General features: G+C 35.0%; 1 protein-coding gene across 5 annotated transcripts in view; it reads left to right on the forward strand.

The window, feature by feature from the left end:
• Nucleotides 1–12373, forward strand: part of ZBTB44 (zinc finger and BTB domain containing 44) — a 90044-nt gene extending 77671 nt beyond the window's left edge. For 2 of the 5 annotated variants that reach the window (XM_030794562.1, XM_030794566.1), the window contains 3 exons: nucleotides 471–634; nucleotides 1985–2285; nucleotides 4788–12373. In XM_030794562.1, the coding sequence (XP_030650422.1) occupies nucleotides 471–634; nucleotides 1985–2285; nucleotides 4788–5070 (748 nt within the window). In that variant the 3' untranslated portion in view covers nucleotides 5071–12373. The remainder of the gene's footprint in view (nucleotides 1–470; nucleotides 635–1984; nucleotides 2286–4787) is intronic. The other 3 variants (XM_030794563.1, XM_030794565.1, XM_030794564.1) reach the window with 3 other exon arrangements.
• The last annotated feature ends 245 nt before the right edge of the window (nucleotides 12374–12618 follow it).

Raw genomic sequence — 12618 nt, forward strand, 5'->3', positions numbered from 1 at the left:
CGGGCACGGTGGCTCATGCCCATAATCCCAGCACTTTGGGAGGCCAAGGCAGGCATATCATCTGAGGTCAGGAGTTCGAGACCAGCCTGGTCAATATGGTGAGACCCCATCTCTACTAAAATACAAAAATTAGCTGGGCGTGGTGGCGGGCACTTGTAGTCCCAACTACTCAGGAGACTGAGGCAGGAGAATCACTTGAACCCGGGAGCGGAGGTTTCAGTGAGCCGAGGTCACGCCACTGCACTCCAGCCTGGGCGTCAGAGTGAGACTCCGTCTCAAAAAATAAAAAGGCATTCTGGACATTAACATTGTTTTTCATATTGTTAAAGTAAAACTTGAAATCTAACAGTTAAACTGTTTCAAAAAGTCTTTAAGTGTTTTATCTTTTTTCATTTAAAATTGACCTATAGCAGTGTTTATTCAGTTTAAAAATCAGAGCCTGGTTGCCTTCTTTGGTCTGTTTTTTTTAGATTGGAAAATGTTCAGTATCCCTACCAACTCTACATTGCTCCTTCCACCAGCAGTACAGAACGACCAAGTCCAAATGGTCCCGACAGACCTTTTCAGTGTCCAACCTGCGGGGTGCGATTCACCCGTATTCAGAACCTAAAGCAGCATATGCTCATCCACTCAGGTAATGTCACCTTCCCTGTTGTTGCATAAGTGAACACTCTAAAACATTTTATTTTGCAGTCCCAGTTAAAATAGAAAACAGGGGCTTCTGAGTTTTAAAAAAAAACTCTGGGAAGTCAAATGAAAACAGATTAGCTAAGGTTTATTGCTGAAATGATGCAATGTCAGAAAGCTGTTTGCCATGGGTGTTAAGTATTCTGATTAAAAGAACGTAAGGTGATATGGAATGAGCACTTTGTAAATAAAAAGACATATTAGGTGTGCACATAGAGGTGAGATAGAGAATCACAAACACAGATGGTAAAGCAAATAGGGTTAAAAGGGTCTGTATGGGTGTTCTTTGTACTGTTCTTCTTATAACGTCTCTGTAAGTTTGAAATTATTCCCAAATAAAAGTGTGTTTAAAAATGTAATATTTTCTTGCAATTTACTTTCAATTCTACAGTCCTAAATCTCTGTGTGCCCTGATGAGTCAGCTTTGTAGTTCGTATTTTTTTAAAACGTAAGAGAGATTTTGGATAAATGTATAGAAGGGATTTGAAATTTTAGTTCAGTGATCACATGAAGGCAACAGGATTCTTGTGGGTAAAACACTGACCTCTGATGAGTAAGAGATCTTTGCTGCTGTTTTCAGCTGCGTGAGTTACTATCTCACTTTCCTCTTCTGTAGATAGGTCTTACAGTCCCTGTCCTAGCACCAATTCTCTGTGACTTTGTTCAATCCGTAGATTGTGTTTTGAAAGTTTTGAAAATTTTTTCCCCAAAACACTGATAATGAACTTGAAGAGACTATTAATACACTTTATAACTCATTTATGTCTATCAATATTACATCATATTACCCAAAAAAACCCATTATATCAAATGATGGTTCTGTCATGCATATTACATTCAGAGATGTTAAAATTGTTCTTTCTTCTTCTCGTTTCTCCGTGAGATAGGGAACAGAGAGTAGGTACTGATGATTTTCATATCTGTTCAATGTAAACCTCTAATGAAATGAAATAATACGTGCTGTTACGTGGAGATTTGCGTTCTGTCTACATACTGTAGTTAAATTGTGTTTTGAAGTTAGTAAGATAGATGATTTAGAAAAGTGTTCAAAAATCAGCTTCAGTAGACATTACCTAGTTTGCCTCCCCATGCCTTTTTTTCTTTTCCTTTTTAAGCACTTGTGACTTTTCACATATTCTGCACATTTTCTGAGATACTGAATTAGAATATGTTTTTGCTGGTAATTCTTGTCTTTTCAGATGATCTGTTGCTACAGAAATATAGTTCAGAAATTTGGAGGGCTTATGACTTTTCAGAAGTTTTTGTTTTTAGATATTTTGTTTTGCTTTATTTACAGGAATTAAACCATTTCAGTGTGACCGCTGTGGGAAAAAGTTCACCAGGGCTTACTCGCTAAAGATGCATCGCCTAAAGCATGAAGGTAAACGCTGTTTCCGGTGCCAGATATGTAGTGCCACTTTCACTTCCTTCGGGGAATATAAACACCACATGAGGGTTTCCCGGCACATTATCCGCAAGCCTCGGATTTACGAGTGCAAAACATGTGGCGCCATGTTCACCAACTCTGGAAATTTAATCGTGCACCTGAGGAGTCTGAACCATGAAGCATCAGAGCTAGCAAACTACTTCCAGAGCAGGTGAGGTGCACAGCGAAAACCCAACCAGGAAAACTGCCTTCTAAACTCTCTTTTCCTGCTTTCAGGGCAGCCTTCTGTGTTTTTACATCAGGTTGCCAGCTAGTCAGTCACATTTGTTACAGATTCCCACTGTTCATACTCTAATCTCCTGATCTGATAAAATTTTGCTGAGTCTTCTACGTATATAAAATTATAAACATTTTATAGTTGGTATTAAAAATATTTTCCTGCAGAAGTAGACTACTTGTCCTCTTGAGATATTTTTTAAATAATACAAGGTTTAAGTAATACTGTAATGGACCTTAAATAGATCTTACTGGAAATTTTACCATGTCAGATGATACTTAGTGATGCTGGATTACTTCAGACTCTGGATGTTAATAAAATTCTTTACCACTTCTCTCTATTTAAAAATATTCTATATAAAGGAATAGCCACTGGCCAGTAAGAAAAATTTCAAAAGCAACTATAATGGGTGTGATGGTTTAGATCATGAAGTCATTCCTATTTTCATTCAGTTTAGAGCTCTATTCTTTTAATATTAATTTATAATAGAATTATCTTTCTGATTTATAGGGCATCCAAGGAAATCAGGTTCTAGTTCTAGCTCTGCCACTAACTGCTGTTGATTAAACATGTCACTTTACAGATGAAAAAGCTTGAAACTTAGAGAAAGATAAAATGTAAGCTTTAAACGATGGTTTCTAAGGCCTCCTCTAGATATAAAACTTGTTTTAAATTGTTTATAAGAATTGTACTTCTGTAGGAATCCCTAGTTTCTCATAAAATGAAATTTTTACAAATCTTTACTTTTTTTTTTGAGACTGAGTCTCACCGTCACCCAGGCTGGAATGCAGTGGCACGATTTCGGCTTACTGCAACCTCGGCCTCCTGAGTAGCTGGGATTACAGGTGTCCACCACTACACCCAGCTAATATTTGTATTTTTAGTAGAGATGGGGTTTCACCATGTTGGCCAGTCTGATCTTGATCCCCTGACCTCAAATGATCCTCCTGCTTCGGCCTCCCAGAGTGCTGTGGGATTATAGGCGTGAGCCACCATGCCCAGCCCAAATCTTTACGTTTTAAATCACCCTTATTTTTAAAAACGTTGTATTTTTTAATTGAATAGATGGGGCCTTGCAGTGTTGCCCAGGCTGAAGTGCAGTGGCTATTCACAGACACAGTCATAGTGCACTGCAGCCTCGAACCCCTGAGGTCAAGCAGTTCTCCTGCTGGGGCTACAAGTGTGGGCACCACCCCTGACTTAAAACCTTATTTGTGAACAAATTCCAAATTATTCCTGCATAGATTTTGTTTTTCCCTTCAAACCAGACATTCATTTTGTTTAATGCAGTCATCTCTAATTCTGAATGTGTGGTTGCCATATCACCAAACCTTAGGTTACACATATCATGTTAAACATAATTTGTTCAGGACTAAAATAGTGTTCCTGTTAACTACTCATGTTATCTTTATCTTCCCTGTACAGAGCCCTGTATTCTTCATTCTTCTTCTCTAACACCTGAAGACTTTTTAGAAAATGCAACATAGGGCATTCTAAATTGCTTTGCAGATGAACAGATTTTAATTTTTTATTAATACTGAACAATGAAATTATAAAATAACCTTATCAAGTCTAATTACATATATTATTGACAATTCTGGCATAATGAAATTTTTAGTTCAGTAATAAAGATTTAAATAAAGCCTCTAAGATAAGACTTATTTCACATACTTAGTTTCAATTACCAAAAAATGCTTATAAGTAGAAAATTTAGGAAATACAGAAAAGTATGAAGAAGAAATTTAAAATCTTTTCTGATTTCATCACTTTAGGAAATTAGCCACTGTTTTAGTATATTTTACTGTCCATGTTTCCTGTGGGGACCAATAATTACTTTTTGAGGATTAACACGTAACCAGTCTCAAGGCATTCATTTCCAAATTATTAGTATTTTCATATACCAAATGTAATAGCAGGATACACATAAATTACTTTCTACATTTCCCAACTTTATAGTAGATTATGTATCAGGTCATTTGTGCATAAGGACTTAGTTTCTTAACTAACCTGTGTCAAGTTTAGTAATACAAAGCTAGGTTTATGTATCTCTTACTCAATGTATAATCAAGAAAAGTTAAGCATTACAGTTACTCAGATGATCCTTGTTTAAGTGAGCATGCTACATTTGTTTTCTATATAGAAACTCCTCCACATAGAACAAGAAAGGCTGTTAAGGTGTCCAGAGTTATAATGAAAGTGATAATTAACCTGATGTATTGCTGGTAGGGAAGATTGATACATTTTGGTTTTAATGGATGTTTTGGTTCATATTTAGGAAAGTTTATAAGTTGAAAGTTCCTGAGTTTTAATCTTCACTGAACAATTAGTGAAATGAAGAGTCCCAATTTTGTTGTATAAATCAGAGCTTTTTACTATTGCTTATCTATTACTGGTTTGAAAATTAATTCCATATTTCATCCTTTGCCTCTTATCTAGTGATTTCCTAGTACCGGACTACTTAAACCAGGAACAAGAAGAGACCCTTGTTCAATATGATCTTGGAGAGCACGGTTTTGAAAGCAGCTCCTCTGTTCAAATGCCTGTAATTTCACAGGTCTCCTCAACCCAGAATTGTGAAAGCACTTTTCCCTTGGGGTCTCTTGGTGGGCTGGCAGAAAAAGAGGAAGAAGTGCCAGAGCAGCCAAAGACCAGTGCTTGTGCTGAGGCAACCAGAGATGACCCCCCAAAATCAGAGCTGTCTTCTATAACTATTGAGTAATTTTGTGATTTGGCTTCAGTTTTGTTTTTTGGAAAGTGCCTGTGCTCGGTCTTGTACATTTAAATTTAATTTAATTTTTTAAACAAAAAAAGCCGGGTGGGAGGGAGGGGGAGATTGGGAAAGAATTTCCCTTTTTACTTTCTGAGCCCTGAAACTGATTTTATTTTTCATAACTGAGAGAGTGCTTCTGTAAGTACACAATAACATAATGTTGAAACAGAAACCATGAGACTTAGGGAGAACTGGTTGACTTAAAACATATACCAGTTCCTTCTTCCATTGTTAAAAGTAGGCTAACAACAGATCATTAGCTAGAGAGGAAAATCAGATGATTATTGACCTTCTTGAGATAAGAGGGTACACGAGAAACTAATTACTAAACAGCCTGACAAATGGCCTGAGTAGATACTTACTGCTGTACACAGGATGTTGTATAATATTTTGTAAAGCCTGTTGTTTTTGGAAGTATTTATGATAAGCTTTCTTAAAAATTATTAGGGTAAATACTTCTGAAATCTGGCGTACTTATTTTTAAGCTTTGTCATTTCTGTTATGATTTTTCATGGTGAAATTTTGGTACTGAGATGGGCATTCTCTGTACCTCTGTAGTACCACTCCAAAGGTAAAGAACCGTGATTGACAACAGTAAAGCTGTGGATGAAATGACCAGGAACGGAGAATGAAGTATGTAAATCCCAGCTTCATAGGAACTCTTCTCATATTGCTTTTCTGAGTAAAATCGCTGTTTACCTGGTCTCCGAATGTTAATGCCTGACTGTGTCATTGCCCGGATCAGTTTTCCCCCTGCCTCATCAATATGTTCTCTTCATATATTGGCGTGCTGCCATATAAAGTAGAAATATTGGAGATATTCTATATTTTATATATAGGTCTATGTATTGTTGGGGATGTTTTCATTGTGCTCTTTTGGACATAATAAAGAATTCTCTGTTGAGGCTACATTCTTTTTTTTTTTTTTTTTTTTTTTTTTTTTTTTTTTTTTAAAGAGAATGGCATCTCACTCTGTTGCCCAAGCTGGAGTATAGTGGCTAAGTCATAGCTCATTGCAGCTTCGAACTCCTGGGCTCAGGCCATTCTCCTGCCTCAGCCTCTTGAGTATCTAGGATTACAGGCACGCTCCACCACACCTGGTTAACTTCATTTTTATTTTTTGTAGAGATGAGGTCTCACTATGGTGCCCAGGCTGGTCTTGAACTCCTAGGCCAAGTGATCCTCCTCTTTCGGCCTCCCAGACTGCTGGGATCACTGCACCGGCCAAGGCTGCATTCTTAACCCAACTAGATTGTTTACTGAATCCCATATGACAGCGATACATTGTCCTTACATATTTTTAGATATTGCAGAGTTAGTTATTAAAAACAGTTACTATAGTTTTTACGCAACGTAGGCAACAATGAAAAGATGGGTATAGACTAAGATTTTCATCTATGACTTATAAATCTGGGAGAAAAAAAATTAAGACTAATGAGAAACTGAAAACCTTAAACTAATGAATATTACATTTCTGCTGCTAAAAATATGAAACTTTCTGGTCTGTAGTTGAAATTTATATGATCCTCTAGACTTGGGTATACTTTTCATCTGGTGCCATTAAAGCATCTCTAATATTGATCCTAAATATTTGTAAGTCCATGAGCAGTGAACTTTGGAATAAGGTTCTGTGTAGATACCCCAAGTTTAATAATTATGAGAGCACCTGATTTGATAGAAAATAGTTCTTTAGTCAAAACACAAGATCTGAATTTTGTTCAGGTGCTAGACCATACTAAATGTATATATTTTTAATTATAGTGATTTGTTTTTTTAGATTGGCTAATTCTGTAATTTTTTCCCCAAAAACATGAAGAAAGGAAAAGTAAATTCCTTAGAACTGTTTTAGGTTAAGATTCTCTGTGTCTGCCCATATTCTGCACTCCTTAGCTTGTTTTCAACTCTTTACCTCACTCATGAACTTGTTTTTACCCATTTGCTCCAAACATAGATGTGTTCCCTTCAGGAGAATCAGCATATACAGGTTATGATAGGATCCCACCATTTATGCTTCTTCACTGATAGGGTTGCATTACTTTCTGCAGCAGACTATAATACTTCATATAGTACTGCTGTGTCTCAACCGGAGAGGTCAGGAATTTTAATGTCACATTGTGGTCTTTGAAAACTGTTATGCCTAGCAATAAATCTCAAAATTAATTTTAAAATCTGTATTGACAAGAATAGGTAAAATTATGACCAGGAATCATTGTTACCCTTAGTTCCAAGAGGTTTTTTGTTTTTGAAAGAGCAAGAGGAAAGAAAAAAGAAGGAAAGAAATAAAAATAAAGAAGAGAAATGTATAAGAATGGTTTGCAGATTTATTGGTTAAAAGTGTTTTTTAGCACATCCCCAACCCTGAAAACTTCACATTGAGAGAGCCAAGCACAATTTTGGTAGCTCTAAGATATTCTGACTGTGTTCTCAGAATGAGGGATTACTCATCACTGGGTATTCCTTCCCAAGTAGAAACTTTAGATTTTCACTGGTAATACAAATTGCCAAGTTTTATGGGAAATCTGAATATACTGTGAAAATGCAAATCTGGTTAGTTGTCTGCTGCCCAGATCTTATCAATACCAGTAACTAACCAGTATTTAACATAAAATGATACAAAGGCCTTTTGCTATTTCAGTGAGGGTACATTTTTCTTGATATATGTACTTTAAGGATACTGGATCTGTTTTAGGAAACAGATTTGCAAGGAATAATTGTATATATAGAAGTATTTAGATTTATTTCAAATTAATCTTAGGGATGCCTAGATGCATAATTTTTACCAGGACATATTGAAAATATTGCAAAGAGATAGCCAGTTATATTATCCCATTCATTAGAAATTATCAGTATAACTAAACATAAATATTCCAGTTTAGAGTACTTAAACGTAGCTATCTTTCTTAAGGCCAGTAGGGTAACTTTGTGGTATCTAAAGGGCTTAAATTTCAGAATGCAGAATAAATTGCCTTTTTAAAACCAAGCATTTTATACAAGAAAAGCTTTTATTTTCAGTTTTTTAACTACCAAATAGGTGTGATGTACTTTAGAAGTAAAGATGTTCACCCATGATAATGGATGTTAAAGCTCCTGCAGTTGCTCTTTTCATGTTTAAAGGGTATATTCTAATAGTGGAAGCATCAAGCATGTCAGTGATTTCATCTAATTCTGAAATAAAGGGATTCATATTGGTCTTTTTTTTTTGGCATTTTAAGTTTTATATAAATGGATGCAGACGGAGATTATCACCCACAAATATATTTAAATTGATTTTTGTTAATTTGAATTTCAAGTAATCTTTTTATTTCAAGTAATTAGTTATGCGTTTAGTTACATTGCCAGTTTTTTTTTGTATCAATTTCAGTAAGACAAAATATACTAAAAGGTTTAAATAGCCTCATTCAATCTTACATTTTGACATTTCAGCCATCATTCTGGCTTACAGTAATTAGGTCCCCTGTTATGACACATGCCCTTTGGTCTTAATAACTAGCAAAAAAAAAAAAAAAAAAAAAATTTCGTCTTGTTAAAATACTTTACCAAATGAAATAAACTAGTCCACACATCTAATGTCCATAATTATTGGTAACTCAGTTACCTTCTAACTAATAGGCTGGTTCAGGAGACTCTTCCAGTTTATTAATGGTTCCCTTGGGAGCCTTTGGAAGCTGTATTAAATCTTTCAGTCTTTTATTTCTTATTTTATTCTCTTAATCTAAATAGAGGCCAGTTATCTATTTTATCAGCTTTTACTCTTGAAGATTCTCAGATTATGTTTTAGTCCCTTTTAGCTTTAATAGTCCTTGAAAAATATATTACTGTATAATGTAGTGGCAATTCTGTAACACACAGAGAATTATTCTTATTACTTGAATGAATAATCCTAAAATTTTAATATTGTAGCTGAAAGAAGTTTGAGATTTGTGGAATTGATGAACAAAAGAATTAGAAACTTTCATATGGTACTTTGTTTCACTCATCTGCAAAGTATGAAGTTGAAATTCTGAAATATACATCCAAGTGAATGAGAATTAAAAATTTTCTAAATATTAATACTAACTGGGAAAAAAAACTAGTGTGAAGTTTACCGTTAGAAGAAACAGACCCAAAGTTGCCAAAACTATTTAATGTAGTTTTCACTGTAAGTTACTGATGTAAGATGCTTTATAATATATTTAGATTTTGAAAGTTATTGAGAGATGAATGTATAAAAGCTAAGTTTTCTTTTCTGAAGCAGTGAAACAAAATTGGGGTAACAAGGAAGCTCTATTGTGGCAAACATGTCTATGAGGAATATTAAAACTAAGTATACTCCCACAGGCTTTAAACTCAAATCACGAGCATTTAAATTCAGTCGTTCCTTATTTTGCCTATACCCATTTTTATCTTTCAGTGTCGTTTTTGCTTGACAGTATGGTGACAGTATTTTTATTTGGAAAGTCCTCACTCAGCAAGATGAATTTTAGCCAAAAGCAATAATGGTTCAGATTAAACAATAAAGTGGAATTGATTCAATCCCAGGCTCAACTAAGAACAGTCACTCTCTGGATGTTTCATTTTAGACGATAGATAAGTTGAGATGTTGTAATATTTATGGGGGGTTAAGCCTATGTCAGTTATGGGATGAAGACTTGTAGTACCAGTACCATCAGTAGTCACACTTTAACTTTTTACTAAACTAATACAGTTAGACATTTCCACTCTATCGTGATTATATTTTTATGATGGGAAAATAAAAACAGTTCCATGTTTTTATAGTCTCTGCAAAGATTTCAGATGTTATTGGTATCTCGGTTTGGCAGTATCTGAAAAATTGAGATTGCCTTTAAAGTGTTTGTGCTACTTTTACTTAAGTAAACCTCCACTGTATAAGACCCAGGCCGGTTTCACCTAATACCAAGGTTTCTATGTGCATAATAGTTTACAAAGAACTTAAGAGTAAAGACTATGGATTAAAAACAAAAATTTCTTTAACTTTAAAATTATTAGTTTTGTTCAAAGTACCTGGTTTATAAAGTCAAATTCTTTTATTGTTTCCTTTCTCTTTTAAATTGACTGATTTTGCTGATGAAGCTTAAAGTCCCAGGCACAGTTGTGATGATATACTGATAAAACTGGTGCCTAGTTGTTTGAGGAGCTCCAGTGTCATGACTTTTATTAAATTGCCCTTGTTTTCCCAAATGCCAATCTAGCCGTATTTAGATTTCATTATTCAATAAAACAGATTAAAAATCATCCCATAAATGAATGTTGAGGTTACCAAAGTACATCACCTGCTGAGGAAGGATAAATCTTCCTGCTTTAAGGGAGCCCCGTCGTCTCTCCTCTTACTACACGTTTCCCTTGGTATTAGTGGAAGCTGTGTTCTAGATGGGAAGCCTTTCCTGCAGTTCTTAGAAACACCTGCTTTCTAAAGAGAGCCTTTTCTAGGATTAGGTTATGTGTGTTTTCTCTAGGAGATTTTTTGTTTCAGTTACCAATTTAATTTTCAAGTTGACAGATGCTGTGTAAAGTCTCTCATACTGAGAGTAGTCCATTAAATTGTTGAAAGTTGCACTGCTTTTCATCTTCCAGGTACCTGAAATGAATGACATCAGGTATTTGGAAGGAGTAAGATCATAAACTGTATTCATTTTCTTCCTTGTACAAAGTGATGACTTCTAATGCTTATATCTCAAGGTATTTTTTAAAAAAGCAACAGTCCCTAATAGAGTAAAATTTGGTTTTGGTCCAAGTTCCCAATAATATATTTAATGTTTCTGTTGTTACTGGTGCCTCCTGTTGCATCAGATAGAGATTGCCTGCCTCTTTGTAGGGCACCCTTATGGCACCTTATGTCCAACTTGGAGGATAGTATATGGCTTCTTTGTGCCTCTACTATCTTTTCAAAAGCCATTTTATAAAAATCCTAGGTAGCCTATTTTAATATTTAAATATATATATTTGTGAAAGAACTTTTAGAAGACTTTTTTTTTTTACTTTAAAATTCCTGTATTTCCATTTTTAAGAGTAAATTTAATCTCCAGGATTTAGAAGTGTCTTTCCAGAGAAGCATAATGAGAAAGTCAGATTGAGGTAATAGACCAGAATTAAGTGATAGAAATAACTGTTGTTTGGTTAAAGGACACAGATTTGAAGGAAAAAAATTTTGATGTAACAATTTTTTAAATAAAATTTTTTGTTCTGTAATGTCATATTTGCTGCTACAGTAGCTCAGTATTTTACAGGGTTAACACAAATCTGGCTCCATTTAAAAACTGGAGTACTTCCTAGTGCAGCCAGCCTAGGCAGAAACTGTACACCATGGTCTTCCAGACGGGTGACTGATGGCTTTGTGTAGCTGATGCATGCTTTAACATTTGCCTGTAGCCCGGCAGCAAGGAAGTCGGGGGTGGGGGGCTTTTTTATCCTGCCAGTTATAGCATTAGGATTCTTTCTGGGCACTGGCATTTTGTGAAACTCTCAAGGGAAGGTGATGCAGGGGAGAAAATGTGAATTAAATTACATAGATGGGTGTTTTTATGTTTTCTACCCCTTTCCTAGAATTAGTACAACTCTTAACTGTGCCAGTCCCCAGTTCACCAGCTTTGTATCCAGTCGTCATCTCATTCAAGTATGGCTTTACTTGGTGACACTGGCCATAGCTAAGTTACTTGGCATGTTTGACTTTTGACAATAACAAAAATGGTTTTGGATTTTTGTTTTATTTCCAAAAAATGTATACAATGTCAGAACTTCACATTTTGTATACTAGTATCTGGCTATTAGTATATTACAGGAACCATAGTTCTTGGTGACTACATATATATATATATATATATTTTTGTGACCTTTTTTGTAAACTAAGTGCCGTTTCAACGTTACAATCATTTTTAGAGTTATTGTAATCAATGTGAATATGTTTTTTCAAATCTGTTCTGAGCCTATAGTGTTTGCTTTGTGAACATAAGTGTATTGTATATATTCTGTATAGTTACATTGTACTGAAATTAGCTTGTTTGATATAAGGAAAATATGTATTGAGTACCTTTTTGCTAGCCTGATTGTTTAATCTTTTTAAAAAAGGTTTAAACTTTTTTTAAAAAAAAAAATCTTTAAACTGGCCTTTATTACATGGTCACACATAAAGTTGCAGTTATGAAAGGGATGGGCAGGGAAAAACTAGTTTTGAGTGTCTTTAGATAGAAACATGAGACTAAGGTTTGATTTTGTTTTCGTTTTCTCATTAAAATATCTTATGCTTTATGGAATAAAACTTCCTGCTGTTGTTATTTATTGTTTGCTGGGCGGTGGTGTTGGCTGAGGTCATGTGAGTGAGAAAAGGCATCAGAGTAATTCATTACTTAAATAATTATCTACTTAGAGTGCACAGAGTAGAGAGGGTTACATTAGACAGCACATGTCAATTTTTGGTGAAGTAGAGCTTAAGTGCAAAGATCTCACAAACACCATACCCCAGCTTGGAAGGAGAGTATAAAGGCAGCTAGTTAGTTAGAGGCA

This window comes from Nomascus leucogenys, chromosome 15 (assembly GCF_006542625.1).
Source record: "Nomascus leucogenys isolate Asia chromosome 15, Asia_NLE_v1, whole genome shotgun sequence".
Classification (NCBI taxonomy): Eukaryota; Metazoa; Chordata; class Mammalia; order Primates; family Hylobatidae; genus Nomascus; species Nomascus leucogenys.